This window comes from Peromyscus eremicus, chromosome 14 (genome assembly GCF_949786415.1).
Source record: "Peromyscus eremicus chromosome 14, PerEre_H2_v1, whole genome shotgun sequence".
Taxonomy (NCBI): Eukaryota; Metazoa; Chordata; class Mammalia; order Rodentia; family Cricetidae; genus Peromyscus; species Peromyscus eremicus.
In genome coordinates, this window is record NC_081430.1 from 63,259,754 (window position 1) to 63,279,868 (window position 20,115).

The following is a 20,115-nucleotide window of genomic DNA, read 5'->3' on the forward strand; positions in this document are numbered from 1 at the left end:
TGCATATTGCTGCCTCTGGACACCAGAGTTTGTGGAAACAACAAGGTCTCTCTACACCAGCACAAAGGGGAGCACTGAGCCCCTAATCTGGACTGAGACGAAACAAAAAGCATTTGAGGCTTTAAAAACATCTCTGACTTCTGCTCCAGCCCTAGAACTTCCAAATCTTTTAGAACCTTTTCATATGTTTGTCCATGAAACAAAATACAAAAGGGGTATTAACCCAAACTTTGGAGTCATGGCAATGCCCTGTGACATATCTGTCCAAACAATTGGTTCCTGGGGCCACAGGGTGGCCCACCTATCTAAGAGCTGTGGTGGCCACTGCTAGTTTAGTGAGAGAGAGCAAGCAAGTTAACTCTGGGTCAAGATCTTATACTCACAGCACCCCACAATGTGCTTGAGGCCCTCCCCTGAGGAGCACCAGAACTCTGGCTACCTAATGATTGTGTGACCTAGCCCCAGCCTCTTCTCCTGGCTCACCCTGTTTGAGAAACCCACCTCCATCAATCCTGCTACTCTTCTGCCCGATGATGCAGGTTTTCACCCATGACTGTCAAAAGATGAAGATGAAACCAGGTAGGTGGGAGGTGCAGTGGTGCCTTTAACCAAAACAATCTGGGCCCAAGGCAGGTACCTCAGACCAGAAAGCAGAACTGATTGATCTGACCCAGGCTCTCAGATGTGGAAAAGGAAAGTCCACCACCATTTACACAGACCATCAGTCAGTATGCTTTCACTACCTGGCATATCCATGGTATGATCTATAGAGAAAGAGGGCTTCTCGATGCTGGGGAAAAGGACATTAATAAATCGTGGCCCAGGTTCTGCTGACTCACCATGGGAGACCTTGCCTTGGAGGAGGTAGGAATGGGAGGTGGGTTGGTGGGGGAGGCTGGGGGGTGGGAGGAGGGAAGAGAGGGGGATCTGTGGTTGGTATGTAAAAATGAATAGAAAATTTCTTAATAATAAAAAAATCATAGCTGAAGGTACTTTAAAAGAATAAAACATCACCTTGATCCCACCCCACCTAAAAAAAATTTGGCCGGGCGGTGGTGGCCACGCCTTTAATCCCAGCACTCGGGAGGCAGAGGCAGGTGGATCTTTGTGAGTTGGAGGCCAGCCTGGTCTACAGAGTGAGATGCAGGAAAAGGCACAAAGCTACACAGAGAAACCCTGTCTCCAAAAAAAAAAAAAAATTTGGCCCTCCTAGAGAGTGTTTGGCTTCCCCTGCAAATTGCTGTCTTCCACTGCTAGGCTGCTGACCTGACTGCCCACAGAAAATGGCCTATTCATATTCTAATGATGTGCCATGCCCTAGTACTACCTGAGACTCTATGGTAAGGAGAAACGCACAGTTGAAACCCACTGGTTGATGGAGGATACCAGAGGAAAGATCATTCTCCCAGAAAGAGCTAGCAGAACTCTGGTAACCAACTTTCACCAGGATGCTCATCTGGGGTCCACATAACTTTCTGAGTTGCTCAGACCAAGGCATATTATACCTAGAATAGACAGCCTAGCACGGGATATCTCAGCCAAATGCCAGGTTTGTGCTCAAGTGAATCCAAAACAAGAGAGCCCTTACCAAATGAGAGACCAACACACCAGCAAACTCTGGGAAAACTGACTTCGCCCAGATCTGGCCTGGTGCGGGAGGACGAAAGTAGTTGCTAGTTTTTATAGATACCTTTCCCTGGTGGGCAGAAGGGTTCCCGTCCAGACGGGAACTGCTCAGATAGTTGCTAAAAAGCTCCTCCAGGAACTGGTCCCCCGATTTGGCTTCCTCCCTAGCAATGCAGTCTGACAATGGCCTGGCTTTCACAGCCAAAACCTCTCAATTAAAAGCTAAAGCTTTAGATATAGATTGCAAACTTCATTGTGCATATAAACTTCAGAGTTCTGACCAGGTAAAAAGAATAAACACGGTATCAAAAGAAACTCTAACAATACCCTGACCACAGCCCAGCAAAAGATGGATGGGTTTCCTTTGCTTTGCTTCAGCCTACTGCACCTCACATAGGGAGGGATTTGCTCATACGAGATTAAGTTTGAAAGACCTCCCGACTGCTTCCCAGGCTCAGAGACCAGCAGTTGTCAGAACTCCCTAACCATTCCTTTCTCAAGACAGGACAGGCCCTCCAGTTCCCCATACAGGCTCTTCACTATCTGAGAGAGCCAGCTGACCTCTGAGTCCACCACCAGTTTTCCCTTGTTTGAGTCCAGTGACATTGTCTGGGTCAAATGAGTAGCCACAGAGGCACTGGAACTAACCTGGAAAGGACCCTGTAAGGCGGTTCTCTTCACTCCTAAGGCAGTGGTGGTAGCTGGCATTACATCATGGATCCACCACATTCAGGTCAAGAAAGTGAAAGCCACAGATATTGCTACCAAATGGACGGTCTCCGGACTATGGAGCCATTGAAGTTAAGGTTTTATTGGGCTCCAGGCACTTCTACTCCCCGCCCTTCTATCTCCTCCCGAGTCTTGTGTTTTGCACTATGGGTGTGAATACAAGGTCCAACCCCCACCGCCCTCAGATCTGGATTGGATTCAATTTGACTCATTCACATGGGGAATGTGACAGGCCGCAGACCATGGCACAGCTGACTCCATGATGAAAGTATCATTCAGGCAGTAGAACTCAGCACGTAGACAGTACTACCTGCCAAAACTAAAACAAAAACAAATCCATTGAAGTCCACAGATCTCGGAAATTCTCTAAATGTACTGACCTTGCAATTTGGCTTCTGTACTTCTGCATCTGACTATCGGTTCTTGTTCACTGAAGTATGTCAACCCAGGCATAGTTTTTGTTTAAAAGCTCACTCAGAGAAAGGCTTGGGGCTATACTGGGATCCTGAACACCCAGTGTAGTCACTGGGGTGGGCTAATAAAGGCTTTCTATTGGCTTACACCCATGTCAGAGCAGTCTTCTCTGGTGGATAACCCACAACATAAGTAGATAATATGATTATTTTTTATTTTTTTGAGAAAGGATCTCATTTATCTCAGGCAGGTCTTGAACTGTGTAGCCAATATTGATCTCACTTTCTGTTCCTCCTGCTTCCATCCCTACAGTATTGCGATTACAGGTGTGTTGCATCTGTTTATGCAGTGCTAATAGTTGAACCCAGGGCACTGTATAAGTTTGGAAAGCACTCTGCCAACTGAGCTACATCAAGAGCCCTGTTCTCAGTTTTGTTTTGTTTTGTTTTGAATACATGGCAAACCAAGGAAGACAGAATTGTTATTCACCTGTCTGTGTCACTAGCTTTGAATATTCAGAACTCACTGCTAAACTCATCATCCATTTCTTAACAGAAGTGTACCAGTCAGGAATTTGAAAGTGGGTGAGGAAGGGGAGAAAGGCAGTGGGAACTGGGATTTCTTTTGGACAGGAGTCAAACCTGAATGGGAATGAGCAGGATGCTCAGAACAGTGATGGCAAATCTGAATGTGCGAGTCTGGCCTCAGGTGGGCTGCTCAAACTTTGTAGACGAAACTGCGAGAGTGGAAAAGTGGAGTATCCAAATTCAAGGGACTGTAGGGATCGAGGAATTGTGGAGAGAGAGGTGGCCAGAAATTAAGGGGCCCCTGTATAATGAAGCAGGTGAGAGGTACAGACAATGGCTTGCTGTGGGGGGTCAACCCCGTCTCTGGCTCTGCTTACTATCTCAGATTTCCTAACTAACCAGTTCCCTCTCCTCACTATCATTTTATACCGCTGAGACTACACTTTGGCTATATCAAGTTAAATACAAATTATTTTGGCCTTCTCAGTCAATAGACATCTGGTCCTATGCTGGGTAGGCAGGCTGCCTCTGGGTAACACCTAAGTCCTTTAAGTTCAATCCAAGCAACAGAAACTCACTCTGGACATTTTGAGCAAGAAAAAAAATGCAGGAAATATTTCTGAAAAGATTTTCCAGGAACTGATAACAGTGACCTCATTTGGAGCACAGCTGGATTGGGAAGGGGGATTGGCTGAGGGAGAGAGGGCTCTGCAGGGTGGGGAGAGGGTAGACTGGAGTCAAGTAGTATGTGGGTTGGAGGACTGGCTTTGGTTTCCAGGTGCAGGAAACCACGGAGGACAGGGCATGAACAGATGCAGGCTTAGGACCAGTCTTCTGCCAGGCTGTGGAGTGCTGCCCAGTCCCGGCCATGAGCCTGAGCACCATTTGCTGCTGTTGAATCCCGGGAAAGTGCAGGCTTGGGCTCCCATCTCCCTCAGCGGGCTCCTCCCCACGTCCTTATCTGTGTCATGCTGTAAAAAGCTCCTGAGATGGCCAACTCGCAAGAAAACACACATTACTTCTTTCCATTTCTGAAGCCTCTCCCTGGGGGTGCCCTGACATCCCACCCCTTCTTCCTCCTTGGTCGGCAGCCTCCCGTTTTACTGTCTCTTCCTCCTCTCCACAGTCCTCCCTCTGCCTCTTTGGCTCCTCTCCCCTCCTCCAGCCTCCCCGATTTCTCCCCAGCGCCCCCTTCTCTCTCTCCTGGTACTACTCTCCTTCCTTCCTCTCCCCCTGTTTTCCGGCGCTGTTCCTCGTCTCCCCTTCTTCCTGTCTCTCTCTCTCTCTCCTCCGTCTGCTCCACGATCTTTCACCGGCAAGCGGGCCAGAAACGCAGAAGTAACGTCAGCACTCCCACGGAGGGCGGTGGCGGCTGCGCTGGCGGCGCCGGCGGCGGGGCCAGCACAGCCCTGCGCGTGCGCGTGCGCGTGCGGTGGGCGCGCCCAAGAGGCCGGGCGGGCGGCCGCGAGCCTGGTCCGGGAGGCGGTGCTTGGCCGGTGGGGGGCGGGGCTGACGCGCGTGGGCGTGGCCGGGCAACGTCAGTTCTCGTGAGAGCGGCGACTGGTGACGGGGTGGAGGGCGGGAGCGTCGGGACGGTGCGCGGGTGTGTTTGAATCTGGTCCGAGCGCGGGAAACCATGGGTCCCTGGTGAGGTGAGCGCTGCGCCGTGTCCCGGGTGGGCTACGAGGAGGACCGGGCGGCGGGCGGCCGCGGCGGGGCGACGCAGCCCGGCCGGGTCCCTTGTCCGCGGCCGTCACCCGTCCCGGGCGCCTGTGGAGTGAGAGAGGGGCCCCGGGAGGGCAGAGCAGGACCCGGGCGGGCTGCGGAGGACCCTAGACCAAGACGGGGGCCACCAGGGAGGAGCTCAGCCTTGAACCCCGGCTGACGCGGGAGGACCCCGGAAGAGGGCCTGGGCACGACTAGAGGGGACTCCAGAACTGGTCCCGGGCTCACCCGGGAGGACCTCAGACCAGGACCTGGACTTGGCATGACGTAGGGAGGGCCCCGAACCTTCACCTCAGACTGATCTAGGGAGACTCTTGGCCCTGAACTAATAGTGAAAGAGACAAGTCGAGAAATGGAGTAGCGTTTTGTGAGTCTAGCGGCTGTAGACGTTGCTTGGCACGACTGAGTTGCCAAAGGCATGCGCTGAAGTAAATAAGAACAGTAACCAGAATTAGGAGAGTGTTGATACGGGTCCTCTTGCCTTTCCTTTCCATTTCATTCATCAGAAAAAAGTTATGGTTCACAATTCGGCCATTTGAACTGGGGGTAAAGTGGCTGTATTTAAGATTTGCTTATGTGAGGAATTGTCAAATTGAGGTTATTTTCTACTTTTAGTCAGTTTAGAATGTATGTTTACTGTGATTCACTGTCTCCATAATTACTGCCAGTAATTTTCCATATTCCTGTATTTGTAAAGATATAGGAGGTTTTTAAGTTTTAAGGTGAGAGGCCGTGTTGCAAATATGCTGTCGCTTGCTGTCACTATCGTTAAGTTTATGTGTTTTGAGTAGGCCATCCTAGCACCAGGTGTAATGGTAAAATAGGATTTCCTGGGAGATCTCAGGCAGGAAGGAGAATGAGCAAGGTCCCTTGAGCTCTTGTTATCCTGCAGGGGTGGAGAGGAGGATGCTGAGGGGAGGCACAAATACACCCTCTAACAAGCTCCCAGGTGACCTCAGGGCTGCTGTTGTGATTTTCATTCCACATAACAGTCTCTCACTTGAAAAACAAGAGAGGATTTGTTGGGTGGGATCTTGTTGGAGGAACGGCACTTTAGAAGAGGAGCCTGAAGAATTCAGCTGTGAGGATCAGCTTGAACCAGTTGCATAAGTCAGTTCTTGCCAGCATTAAAAGAGAAAGTAAGATTCCTGAGGCAGTTCCTTAGCTGGTAGTTTCATTCATGGTTGTTAGTAAATATTTTTTTCAGATTATTACAATTTTGTGCCAGAATGTTAGAGACTGTCTTCCATAGTGGTATAAAAATGTGTCACTCTTCTTGAATGCTCATATCAAATTAAATCTTATGGGATAATTTGTGCATTTAAGTTCTGGTCTGATTGTATTTCCCACCAGGGTTGTAAAACAGGCTCCTTTAGAACAGTTTTATCTGTCATGGAAAAACGAGAGACATTTGTCCAAGCGGTTTCTAAGGAACTCGTTGAAGATTTTCTGCAGTTTGTTCAACTTGACGTAAGTTGTGTGATTTACTTTTACTATAGTTTTGACTCTGGATATAAATAATATTCTAAAATCATGTCCCCAAGTGAAATACAGTTCTCTCAGTGAGTTCTTAGGGGATGAATTTTTTTTTTTAAAAAAGATAAGTAAATTCTTTAGAATTAAATGGACCCACTTTGGGGCTGAGGTAAAAAGTAGAAGATAAACAGGAGTGAGCCAAAGAGCTCATTGAACTGAAGGGATCCCTAAGGATTGGAGAAGGCAGACTGTGTTTTAACCTGAAGAGGGCTGGCAGGGCCACGGTGCAACGATAGATGCAAGGAGGGAAAGGCAGCAAAGATGGGAAGCTGCGTCACCTTTCTGTTGCCGGCATAAACACCATGACCAGAAGTAACGTATAAAAGAGCTTATTTTTGGCATATGCTTCCAGAGGGGTAAGAGTCCATCATGGTGGGGAGGTGTGCCAGCAGCAGGAAGCTGAGCACTCACATCCTCAACTGCAAGCTTGTGCCGAGGAAACTAGAGGTGAGGTCAGAGTATATATGGAATGTCGAAGCCTGACCCTAGTGATATATTTCCTCCTTCAAGGCTCTGTCACTTGAACCTCCCCAACAATGCCACCGACTGGGAACCAAATGTTCAGATACCCGAGCCTATAGGGAGGTTCAAAGTTTATCCAGTAGGCGGAGAGTAGCCAGCATGTAGACAGGAGAGGAACCAGAGGAAGGGAAACCAGGACAGAAGACAATAAGAAGAGGGAAGAAAGATTTGTCTCTGGGAACACATGTCTGCCTGCATGTGCAGAGCAGCTTGAGGGACCAAGCCAGGTACTGGAGAGTGTAATGCTGCTTAACATTGGTACTAGATTTGCTGTGGAAGTTGGAAGCCTTCAACTGCAGAGATACTACCATCATTTGGTTGGATATAATGGTGAGCGACCAGCCTAGGTGTGGGAGAAAGATGACTGTCTGTAGGGTATGTCCAGGGTGATGGCCATGAGACAGATTGACAGCATATCTGAAGGTCAGAGAACTCTGGGTGCCATGAGCTATATAGGTGGGAGCTCTCTTCTGGGAGTGTATGGTGTAGGGTGTAGGAGCAGTGGGGGGACCAGAGTGCAGCCGTGCACTAGTACTGTGATAGCTGGGCCTTTGTGCTGGGAGCCTTGAGCCAGCCTAACCTATCCTGATTAAGGTTATGCAGTGAGCCGGCAGCGGTGGCACACTCCTTTAATCCCAGCACTCAGGAGGCACAGCCAGGCGGATCTCTGTGAGTTCGACCCAGTCTGGTCTACAGAGCGAGATCCAGGACAGGCACCAAAACTACACAGAGAAACCTGTTTCAAAAAACCAACCAACCAATCAAACAAACAAACAAAAATAAATTCATATGGTTGTTTTAGAATTGTGCCTTACTTGGTTTCATCAAATTGAGTGTTACGAAATGCCAATTTCTGTAATGGCAGTTTTCAGTAGTTTAACCTGATAGGAGCTAAGGAAAAGATGTATATCAGTTTGAGGCCTCTTGGTTGGGTCTCGCCATCTGAGTGAATCACTGTGTTCTGACATGTGCATTACTAACAACCACTACCTTGCAATATTGATGATAAAAACTAGAATGTTTGTACACTAGCAATTACAGCACCCAGAACACTGAGGCCGAAGAACCATGAATTGAGGCTTGTTGGGCTACGTAATGGGTTCAAGGTCAGGCTGGGCTACAAAGAAAGACTGTCTCAAATAACCCACAGAGCTTATTGGGGAAATAGGACTGGAGGCACACTACTAACATATTTTGCCTGTGACACATTAAAGATAGGAATCTAATAAACATAGTAACACAGGTTAAGTCACTAGGAAACACAAATGCTAAAGGAAGTATGATGCTTTCCTTTGAGAAAGATTGGGAGTTTATAGTTAGAAGTATGGCCAGCTTGCACAGGGCCTGCCATTCTTGTGTGGGAAAGGAAAAACCAAGAGAGCAGAAACGAGAAGGAAAAGACAAGCTAGCTTCAGACAGGTGGAGCATTAGTGCTTAGAGTGCAGTGTAGTGGTGATCCATGGAGGGGTGCAGCTAATGATTGTATTTTTAAGAAAGTATCTTTGTTTTAGAAAAGTGCACCCCTATAGAGTCACGTGCCTATAACTGCCTTGAATTGTTCCAAAGCAAAGAATGATTCTAGGATAAAGAATACAGCAATTGGTAACCACTAGTACATTTGGAATTTTTGTGTATGGTTGTACTTGTGTGTATGTCCATTTTACATGGGGTACACATGTGGAGACCAGTCGGCGGTCTCGGCTACGTAGGTCTCAGGTGTCCCATTAGTCTGGAACTTGGCCGTGTAAGCTCTTGTAGGTAGCCCTAGAACTTCCAGAGGTCCTCTTCTGTTGTCACTCACCTCAGAAATCAGGAAGTACAGAGTCAGGCTGCCGTGCCCAGCTTTTTAGGTGAGTTCATGGGATCCAAACTCTGGTCTTCACAGGCACTTAACCAACTGCGCCGTCTCCCCAGCACTTTCTTGAAACTTTTATTTAAACTTGCAATGATTCTGGTATTTTTCACATGAGTTTTTAGTTTTTCTCCCTACGTTTCCCTGTCCCCCTGCTCCCCCTCCATGTGCTTCCACCCTCAGCATCTTCCTTTCTGCTTGCATGTCACATGTGTACTCCTGTGGTGCTTTCTCTTGCCCCCAGCACCACTTTCTGCCCTTTCACGGTCTTTTATGTAGTTTCACAGCCTGCACCTACTTTCACACCCACTTATATACAGAATATATAGAAGTTAGAATCTGCGTATGAGAGAGAACAGGCAATTTGTGATGAGTCTGGGTCACCTTTGTTAATGCAGTACTCTGTAGATGTATCACTTTTCCTTCACACTTCATTTGTCTGTACAACTGAATACAATTCTATTGTATATAACTTGGTTAAGATCCTTAAGACATGACACTTTAACCATTACTTTCAGTATATATTTATGTTTCAACAGTTGTCACGGTAACGCCCTTTATAGTCATTTTCCTGACCCAGGATCCAGCTCGGTGTCAGACTCTCCCTGTAGCTGTCACATCTCTTAAGTGCTCTTTCATCCGGGATTCTAGGCAGAATCTTTGCCTTCCTATGCTTGCCACAGCACTGAAGGTTTGAAGGAGTTGGTGGGTCTTTTTTATTCTCTTCATATTAGCCAATCCCATCAGATCTAGTGTCTCCTCTTTGGCAGGAGCTGCTTAGCAGTGTCGGCCTCTCAGGACAGCCCTGCTATATGGGGGTCAGTGGGTGGGTGAGTAAGTGTGTGTTCACAGTCTGTAGGAGAAGCTTCCTGCTTTCCCTTTGTAACTGTAGATGACCTGCTTCTCAGCACACTTCTGTTTGTTTCAGTATCTGTGGATACTTCTTACCAGAGTCTCTTACTATGGTGGCCATAAAATTGTCATTTGTAAACTCTATATTTCTTCAATATTTATTCATTGGTGCTCTGTAGCATGTCTGTGCTATTAATGAATAAATGATTTATAATTTATTAACTTATGTATAGTCTCATTGATGCTAATTTTATTCTGTAGACTATAATCTATTATTGTTACTGTACTTGTACTTGGATTGTCCCAGAGCAGCTGCTGGAAAGGCCTCTTACTGGGTTTTGTACCTTTTGACAATGCCTGTTCTTACTGTGTCAGAGAGATATGTGCAGTCTGCCCAAGTGAGAAGAGAGTCTAGCAAGCCGGAAGTCGTGGGGGACTCACTGGCTCAGCAGAGACTGCAGTCTAGGGCTGAGGAGCAGGCGGGCGATGTGGACAGTTTGGAGCACAGAGAACTGGAAGGAAGGGAGTCGGAGCCTCTGGTTGCTGCTCCTGTTCCGTTGTTTGCCTCCAGCATCTTCTGTACCTGATGACAGGCCTGGGGAGGGTGTGGACTTTTTTATTGATTTTTAGGGACTTTAAGTGGGTGAAGTTTTAAACTTTAAAGATCAGGTTCTAAGGAAGAAGAGGTAGAGGCAAGATTTGATGCTTTCTGCTTGGTAATTCTCTTCTTTTTCCCTGTTAGAAAAGGATTTGAAAACTAACCAAATGCTTAAACATGTAACTAATTTAGTACTTAAAGTTTTCTATTAATACCATTATGAAAAGAATACAACTAATTTTTCATATTTTGTGTTTTCTAAAATTCTTTTTGCAGAAAGATTCTTCTGATCCTTTCAGCTTAAGTGAGTTACTCGATGAATTATCAAGGAAACAGAAAGAAGAATTATGGCAAAGGCTGAAGGACTTACTGACAGAAACGTTGTTAGAAAGCCCTGTGGATGGGTGGCAGACAATGGAAGACCAGGGTGAAGATGGAATGGAATCAGAGCACAGTCCAAAGATGGTATTTGACTTTCAGAAATAAAAACTTCCTCTTTATTGTGCTAAGAAAAGATCGTTTATTTGAACTTTCTTCTTGAAAGAGTCTCATTTTCAGTCCTGGCCAGCCTGAAACTCACATGTGTACCCAGCTGGCCTTGAACTCAGAGCTCACCTGCTTCAGCTCCTCAGTGCTGGAATTAAAGGCATGCGTTCATCATGCCTGGCTTGAATAATTGAACTTTTAGGTTAAGAAAATGTGCAGTGTGTCAATTCCTTTCACTGTAATTTTACCTGCTGGCCAGCCCTGCTATTGCTGTTCGGCTACTCAGTGTTAGGTTCTTTTAGGTTATTTGACTTTAATTTTAGTCTGCTTTTTACAATAAGCTAGAGGTGGCTTCATTTCAGAAATTTAGTAGCTGTTTTTTTTTTTTTTTTTTTAAGTTGAGTGTTAAGTTCCTTATTTTATCTCACTTATGTTTTAATTTTTTTTAACAGAAAAAGAGCATAGAAATAACACATGCAATTACATCTGTAATTCTTGCTTCTATATCTGTAATAAATGAACATGAGAACTACGGGGCCCTCCTGGAGTGTGCTGTTATATTAAATGGTAAGTGGCATGTTCAGTAGTGGGCACTAACATGACACCTTTGAAGAAGAAGTGACCTATTTTCACGAGCAGTGTGGCAATCTGAAACAAAACTTTAAAGGCATGTCTCCGCACTCAAGTTCTCTTCTGTCAGGGCCCCCTGAGGAATTGAGTTCGCTCGGCTGACGTGGGTTCTGAGTTGCTGACTACTGCTACTTAAAGGTTCTTCAGGACAATGCCTGGACTCACAGGACTGATGATAACACGTGCTGTTGAAGGGCATGTCTGACTGCAGATTTCTCAGTTTGTGCCATGGCCACAGAGCCCAGGAATCTGTCGTTGAATTTTTTCTTAGAGGGTGACTGTTATCTCTGGAGTCATTGTTGATTCTCATAGTCAGTTTGTGTTAACTTTTAACTGCCTATAAAGCTGTGATTATTAAACGGGTACACTAGTCTGACTTAATGAAAAACCTGGTTATAAAATATTTACACAAAGTTATTTTATAAACATAACAGCAGTTTTAAGGATTTCAAAGAACTGTCTTTGGAGTGCTTTGTTCACTTGGGTATAGTTTCCTGGAACAGATTTTCTTATCAAATTCTCAGTCTTAGTGTCATTTGGGTATCTTTATGTTTTTAGGATGCTGCTTTAGTCTGATTTCTTGAAATTAGCGTATTTTTTCATTTTTAATATTTTATATTTTAGTTCAGTGTAGTTTTGCTTTGTTTTTTCCCCGAGACAGAATTTCTCTATGCAACGGCCCTGGCTGTCCTGGAACTGGCTTTGTAGACCAGGCTGGCCTCAAACTCAACAGAGCTTGGTCTGCCTCTGCCTCCTGAGTGCTGGGATTAAAGGCTTGGGCCACCAATGCCTGGCTTTTAGTATGTTTTCAATCAAAATAGAATTACATCATTTTCCTCTCTCCAGCCCTCTCAGCTACCCTCCCTCCAACCTTCTTTCCATGTTACCATCCCAAGTTGATAGTATCTTTTTCTTTGATTATTATCTTGTTACCCCAGTCAGTTAAAGTTAGTTTTCAAGTGCTTTGTGAATTTTACTACCAGCTTACTTATAGCCTCCAGGTGCCTGGTTAGATGAATACTATTGTTGTTGCTGCCAAACTTCCAGTTACTTTAGGAGCTTTATATTTGTGTAATGATATTCAGGCATCTGTGGGTAATTATGAGTACATTATTAACAGTTTAATTACTGAGCCTTTCTGTTTCTAAAAGCGATATTTTCTCTACTGATTGTTATTTGCTTTGACTGTTTTCCACCTTTGCACCTAAACCTGAGGCCAGCACATTGAGATTGTGGTGGGTTGGTGGTCAGGACCTGTCCTGTGGTGGTGGAGTTATAGTGATATCAGGATGTATTAGTGTCTTGAGCTCGTAGACCTCCACCTGCCTCTGCCTCCCAAGTGCTGGGATTAAAGGTGTGTGCCACCACTGCCCAGCTTTTTGTACCTTTTTTTAAAATAATACTTGTTAAGTCTTTTTTTTTAAAATAAGTATTGGAATTCCATAAATGATGTTTATTTGGCAAATTAAACTAATATTTGTCTAGCAAGGCCTTGGACCAGGTCATAACACTGCACTATTGAGTCTGAATCAGTAATAATTTGCTTAATAACAGAAAATCTTTGTGCTGTGTTTTAGGTATTTTGTATGCACTACCTGAATCTGAACAAAAACTCCAGAACTCTATTCAGGATCTGTGTGTCAAATGGTGGGAAAAGGGCCTGCCTGCCAAGGAGGACATGGGAAAGACTGCATTTGTCATGCTGCTAAGGAGAAGTCTGGAGACCAAAACAGTATGTTTGCTTCCTTTAGGAAATGCTTAGTGAGGGTTGGATTAGCTAGGAAGGGGTGGATCTATAGCTTCCCAGTTTAGAGATGTTTCTTACAAAGATGTATAGAGGTCAAGAGTGATACACAATCCATGGTGAGATTTAAAGTTGGGCCTTTTCTTGCGTGTTTTCCCCAGGGGTGTGGCTGCTGTCCTCTTTGTCACATGATGGTGAAAGGGTGGTTACTCCAGCTCTGTCATGATACTGTTCTGCAATGGAAAGAAAGCAGGGGTGCAGGAAGGACCAGAGTTTCTCGGACTGAGCTGTGCAGCACGTTTTCCTGAGTTGTGGAGTGGAGGGTGGGGGTGGCCCTCTGAGAGGTAGACATATCTAAGAGCAGGCTGGGCAGGTAGTCAGGAGTGTCCTGGATAAAAGGTAGACATTAGGATTGAGGATTGTTGTGGGAATTATTTCACATTATTGTGAAGTCCTAGTTGTGGCTGGGCCAAAGAAGAACAGTTTACAAATTTGAGGCCAGCCTGGGGTAGGTGAGGCCCTATGAAAAAAAACAAACAACAGTCCAAAATGTTCTGTAGAACTACACAAAATATTTACACATCCTAAAATTTTTTTCAGTTGTCACTCTCTCCTACTTTTTTATGATCCTATAATCTTCATTATTTATGATATAAAATATGTACTTAGCTTAAAATATCACTTTACTGTTGATAAAAGAAGAAATGACTGGAAACAAGTCCTCCACTGTCCTCTCCTGTGTGGTTCTCAGGTCGCAGATGTGTGTCGGTTGTGGCGCATCCATCAGGCTTTATACTGCTTTGCTTATGATTTGGAGGAAAACAGAGACATTAAAGATATGCTGCTCGAGTGCTTCATAAATGTTAATTATATCAAGAAGGAGGAGGTAAGTGAGCAGTGTTTTTTCTTTTTTCTTTTTGGCTTGTTGATGGGCTATTAATGGATTATTTTCTCAAGTTCACGGGGTTGCTGTTTGTGTTGGGCTGTTTTGTGGAAAAGCCAGCATAGCCATTAAGAGCTATGTATGAAGCTGGGCATGGTGGTACACACCTTTAATCCCAGCACTTGGGAGACAGAGGCAGGCAGAGCTCTGAGAGATCGAGGCCAGCCTGGTCTATAGAGTGAGTTCAAGGACAGGCACAACCAGGGCTGTTACACAGAGAGAAACCCTGTCTTGAAAGCCACTCCGCACCAAAAAAAAAAAAAAAAAAAAAAAAAAAAAATTGAGCTGGGGACTTAAACCACATCAATTGGACTGGATGGCCCCGATGGATCACATGCTTCCTCTCCCTGGCTTATTTCTATCATTAAATTGGATGGGAATAGGTGGGTTGTAGAGTACTGGAGGAGCCACAATTGCATTTTAAATTAAGAGTGAGTGTTTCATACATATGTATAGTATATATATATACCTGTGCTGGGCGGTGGTGGCGCACACCTTTAATCCCAGCACTCGGGAGGCAGAGGCAGGTGGATCTCTGTGAGTTCGAGGCCAACCTGGGCTACAGAGTGAGTTCCAGGAAAGGCGCAAAGCTACACAGAGAAACCCTGTCTCGAAAAACTAATAATATGTACCTTTCATGGTGAAAAAGTGGTTACTTGTTGGAGACTGCCATGGGGCCAGACTTTCTACATAAACATATACACATATGTAAGTGTGAGAAAGCATATCCCTATGGTTGAGATCTACTCTCTTTCCTACTTCTACAGGTTATTTTTTTGTAGGAGAAGTTGTCTTAGAGTTTCTGTTGCTGTGATAAAATACCACATCCAAAAGCAACTTGAGGAGGAAAGGGTTTATTTCATCTTAAAACTCTCGAGTCACAGAACATCACTGAAGGAAGTCAGGGCAGAAGCTCAAAGCAGGAATCTAGAGGCAGGAACTAAAGCAGAGACCAGGGTGGAACACTGCTTACTGGATTGCTTCCCATGGTTTGCTCAGCCTGCATTCATTTTTGTTGTTGTTTTGTTTTTTATTTTTTGAGACAGGATTTCTAAACTATTATGTAGTCCTGGCTGTCTAGGCATTATGCATAGGTTATTGTTATTTTAATATTATTGCTTGAAATGTCTTCTTTCTTTTTTAAGTGACAGGATCTCACTAGATGGCCCTGGCTAGCCTGGAACCCTCTGTGTAGATCAACCTAGCCTCGAACTCACAGAGATCCTCCTGCTTCTGCCTCCTAAGTGCTGGAATTAAACTCATGTACCACCAAGCCCTTCTCAGCCTGCTTGCTTGCTTTCTTTTGTTTCGGTTTTTCAAGACAGGGTTTCTCTGAGAGCCCTGGCTGTCCTGGCACTCACTCTGTAGACCAGGCTGGCCTCGAACTCACGGAGATCTGCCAGCCTCTGCCTTTTCAGCCTGCTTTCTTAAACCATCCAGGACCATGTGTCTCTGAGTAGTACGACCCACAGTGGCCTGGTTCCTTGCACATCATTCATTAAGAAAATGCCCCCTGGCTTGCCTACAGGCCAGCCTTATGGAGGTATTTTTTTAACTGAGGTTCCTTCCTCTCAGATGACTCTAGCTTGTGTCAAGTTGACCAAACAGTACCCAGAATGCAGGTGGGGAGGGTGTGTGTATATTGTGAATTGAAGCCAGAGCCTTATGCACGCTAGGTAAGTGTTCTACTACTGAGCCTTCCCCTGGCTACATAATCGTGTGTAATTGGCATATACACAAAAACTGCCATCACACAGTCGTCTCTATTTCTTTTTCCACCATTTAGGAAATCTAATGAGGGGCTTCTGGCCTGTTGTTGTGCTGCCCATCGTGGGCCAATCCCATGAGTGAACTGAGCAAGTTCACTGCAAATGGCCAGTTCCAGTTGAGATGTGCTTTAAGTGTAAAGTGCACATGGACTAGAGAACTTAACATGAAAAAAAAGGAATGTGTATTAACGATTTTTTATATTTATTATACTCATTGTAAATGATATTTTATAAATACTTCTATGCATGAAATATTTTTAGAGCTGGGGCTGTAGCTAAGTGGTAGAGATCTTACTTAGCATACATGAGGTCCTAGATTCAATTTAAAAAAAAATGTAAATAAACATAATCTTATATTAACATGGTTTCTGGAGAATAGTTCTGTTATGTAAGGTCACTATGTAGTGGTTATTGAGTGTGGACTGTGTGCCCTTGCTAGGGTGCAAGGTGACCATGAATACAGTGCATTTGGGTTGCATGTGTCCTAAAGGACCAGTCTGTAGCCATTTCTCCTGAAGCAGTAGAGAAGGCTTCCAAAGAGCATTCCTCAGCGTCTGAGCCCTGAGTAGAAAGTCTGGTCCCATGGCAGTCTCAAGTCCCCAGCCTGTAGGGCATATGTGATTGGCACCAGTTTCTTTGGCTCCACCAGAACACTCTGTTTCTGACCCTGACTGTGGAGGGCAGGTGCTCTTTGAGACTTGCGGGAAGCACGTGGTGTGGCTTGAGGGAAGTGGCAGCAGCACAGTCACTGGTACAGGGCGTGTGTGGAGAGGGCTCGTTCCTAGGGTGGTTGTTACGGTAACATCATTATTGGGAAGATGACAGGCATAAGGGTTGCACCTTCATCTCCAGGATTGTGGGGAAGTTGGTGAGAATAAAGTTTAAGATGGGGTCAAACAAAGATTTCAGGCATTCTTTGGTTTTGCATTTTCTACTACCCATGATAGCCAGACTGAAAGGTTTATGGACCCATTCGAAGGTCTGTATGGCTGTCCAAGCTCTTTGAAGACAGACGCTCAGTGCAGCTGCTGTTCTACCCAAGGGAGGCATGTCTGTGGCCCACGGGTCTCTGCTGTTAGGAAGCCACTTGTAGCACTTTCCAGTTCAACCCCTGTGCAAACATGCCACGTGATAGTGACACAGGCCTCTTTTTTTATGACTAGCTAAACACTTAAATATTTGTTATTAGATGAGTTTCATTTAGTTGCACCTTTATTTATTTATTTGAGATGATGTCTGTGTTGCCAGGCTGTCCTTGATCTTGTCATACTCTGTCTCAGCCTCCCACGTGCCCAGCTTATTCTCATTTTTTTTCATTTACAGGGAAGAAGATTTCTTAGTTTTCTCTTCAGTTGGAATATAGACTTTATTAAAATGATCCATGAGACCATTAAAAATCAGTTGTCTGGATTACAAAAGTAAGTACTACATGTTTTACTCTGACTTTGAAAGGTTCTCTTGGCTTATTTTAAAAGTTTCGTGTGCGTGTGCGTGTGCGTGTGCGTGTGTGTGTGTGTGTGCATGCATGTGTGTGTGTTGTGACTTCTTATTGCCTCAGCTTCCTTGTTGCAGCTGTGCACCACCACCCTGTTTATATTAAAATATTAGGTAGTTGTTTTCCTCTAATAAGTCATTTTTCCAGTAGTGATATTGAAATTGATATTTTAACTTGTAGTTTTTAGTTCTTCTCTTTCCTTCCCTCAAGATGGTGTGTTTGCTGCCCAGGTTGGTCTCCAGTCTCTGGAGTAGCTGGAGCAGAAAGCAGTGGTGGTTCTTTTGTCAGGTGTTTGACAGTTAGAGCTTTGTCTCATTCACAACCAAGTCCATGTCATTAGTATTCAGGGGACATTTGAGTATAGAGTGCACCATCTAATTGAGTATAGGCTGAGCTGTGTGGTTGTGAGGAGCTGTGTAAGTAGGAAAAGCCAGAGGTATGACGTTCCTCTTCTGCATTTTAAAAAAGGCATTTCTTACATCTGAGGTAGGATACAGTTTCTAAATTCCTTAGTGTCAGGTAGCTGTATAAGCACTGAGTTGGGATTTGATTCTAATCTGAGTGCCGATCTCTTGCTGTATTCTAGATTGCTTTCTCATAATTCCTTTTTTGTAAAATACTTTTGCTGAACTAATTTCTAAACTTAGGTGATTCTAAAGCTGAATCCTATTGCAACTTTTCCTGTATGTATAGAATTAGTGTTTTTAACGATTTATTTGGGTATGGGTGTGACTGTGCCATACCACACATGTGGAGGTGAGAGTTACTTTTCTCTTCCTACCACTTGGCTTCTATGTATTGACAGGTCACTGGGTTTGGCAGCAAGTGCCGTTACCTGTAGCTTGAGTTTTCTCTCCGGGTCCTGCCAAACCCCTGCAGTCCGACAGCCCACTTATAAAATAAATACACAGACGCTCATATTGCTTTCAAACTGTATGGCCGTAGCAGGCTTCTTGCTAACTGTTCTTATATCTTAAATTAACCCATTTCTATTAATCTATAAGTTGCCACGTGGCTCGTGGCTTACCTGTACCTTACATCTCACTTGTCATGGCGGCGGCTGGCAGGTCTCTCCTTCCCTGCCTTCCTGTTCCCTCAATTCTCCTCTCTGTTAGTCCCGCCTATACTTCCTGCCTGGCTACTGGCCAGTGTTTTATTTGTTAACCAATCAGAGCAACACAGTTGCCATACAGAACATCCCACAGCACTGAACATCCCACAGCAGTTACCAGCTAAGCTCTCTCCCCAGCCCACATCTGAAGTGTTTGACTTTAGAGTTAGTTCTGAGCCTGTGTTGTCACTGCGTCCCAGGAAGTGGTAGTGTTCGTACTGAGGCCTTGACTGAGGAGTCTTCTTCAGCCTCCTTTCCCCAATCATGTCATCCTCCTCTTTCCATCTCAGGCAGGTAACATTGCAGATGATTTGTGAACCATGTCCTATGTCAGTTTCCTCTTCCTAGGGCAGGAGAGTGACTGAAGGGTGGTATATGGTAAAGGTATAATGTTTAAATATGTATTAACATCTTTTTTTTTTTTTTTTAGGTCTTTGATGGTGCACATTGCAGAAATTTATTTCAGAGCTTGGAAAAAGGCTTCAGGGAAAGTGTTGGAGGTATTTTCATTTTATTTATTATCTGTTGTAGTTTAGTTACTTAAGTATCCAAGGGTGGGCTATTTAAAACTTGTGCCTAGTCTATCTGAAAATAAAGCTGATTAGTGATGCTGATAGAAATGACAGGCTGACTCTTGTTGTTGCCCACATGTTGAGGCATCGCTCCAGCTATCACCTTACTGGGATGTGTAGTTTCAGTGAAGTCCAAGGGCTTGTGTTCCGTATTCTGTTATGTCTGGGTCTAGACTGTCCAGTTACCACTGGTTATTGGGCTGTTGGAGTGTTGCTAGTCAAAGGGAGATGTGTTGCAAGTCGGGTGTACTGGGCTAAATAAAATGTCCTATTAAAATAATTTGACCTGTTTCTTTTTTCTGTGTTTGTTCTGGCTACTTGAAAGTGTAAAGCTGCATTTGTGTTTGGACTGTGTTTCTGTGGATGAGGCTGTTGAGGACCCTCAGGTGCCTCTTTCTGTTATGTTAAGAAGTTGGTGCCATTTGCTTTGATTATAGTTAGCCCATTGTAGCTGTACTGTCTGTGGTAGGAAGATGTAGCTTTGCCATTCTCAGCCTCAATCGTCTGTCACCCCATTGTCTGTTTTCTCATTCTATGTTCCTGACTCTTCTCTGTGGAGAGCTGGCAGCGACGGTGGAGGTGGGAAGGCTTCCACAGGGCAGTGGAGTGCACTTGCTGATGATCATGCAGTTTCTGTCCACACTGCCTTTCTGCCTGCTTACACTTTATAGCTAATATTTGCCACTTTCTTCTACATCTAGAGATCAAAAGTTACTACATTCTCCTGCAGACACTTTATAAACTAGTTTAAAAGTGTGTAGTCTTTATGGCAGGAGGGCAGAACCAGGGTATCATTCTGCATTATTTTAGTTCGCTTATTTTTTGTTTTTAAATCTTTATAACTCATTTTGTTATTTTAATTATGTATCTCTGCGAGGGTCTATGCATGGGTTTATGCACATTGAGTTTCAGGTCTGTGGAGGCCAGAGGCATTGAATCCCCTGGAGCTAGAGTTACAGAAGTTGTGAGCCACCTGACACATGT

At 44.7% G+C, this 20,115-nt stretch overlaps 1 protein-coding gene across 1 annotated transcript in view; it reads left to right on the forward strand.

Moving 5' to 3' along the window:
• Nucleotides 1-4,837: 4,837 nt before the first annotated feature.
• The window catches only part of Ncapg2 (non-SMC condensin II complex subunit G2), a 74,022-nt gene continuing 58,744 nt past the window's right edge, over nt 4,838-20,115 (forward strand). The window contains exons 1-8 of the mRNA XM_059279224.1: nt 4,838-4,948; nt 6,375-6,491; nt 10,658-10,846; nt 11,320-11,434; nt 13,075-13,229; nt 13,993-14,127; nt 17,277-17,371; nt 18,990-19,059. Coding sequence (XP_059135207.1) covers nt 6,414-6,491; nt 10,658-10,846; nt 11,320-11,434; nt 13,075-13,229; nt 13,993-14,127; nt 17,277-17,371; nt 18,990-19,059 — 837 coding nt within the window. The 5' untranslated portion in view covers nt 4,838-4,948; nt 6,375-6,413. The remainder of the gene's footprint in view (nt 4,949-6,374; nt 6,492-10,657; nt 10,847-11,319; nt 11,435-13,074; nt 13,230-13,992; nt 14,128-17,276; nt 17,372-18,989; nt 19,060-20,115) is intronic.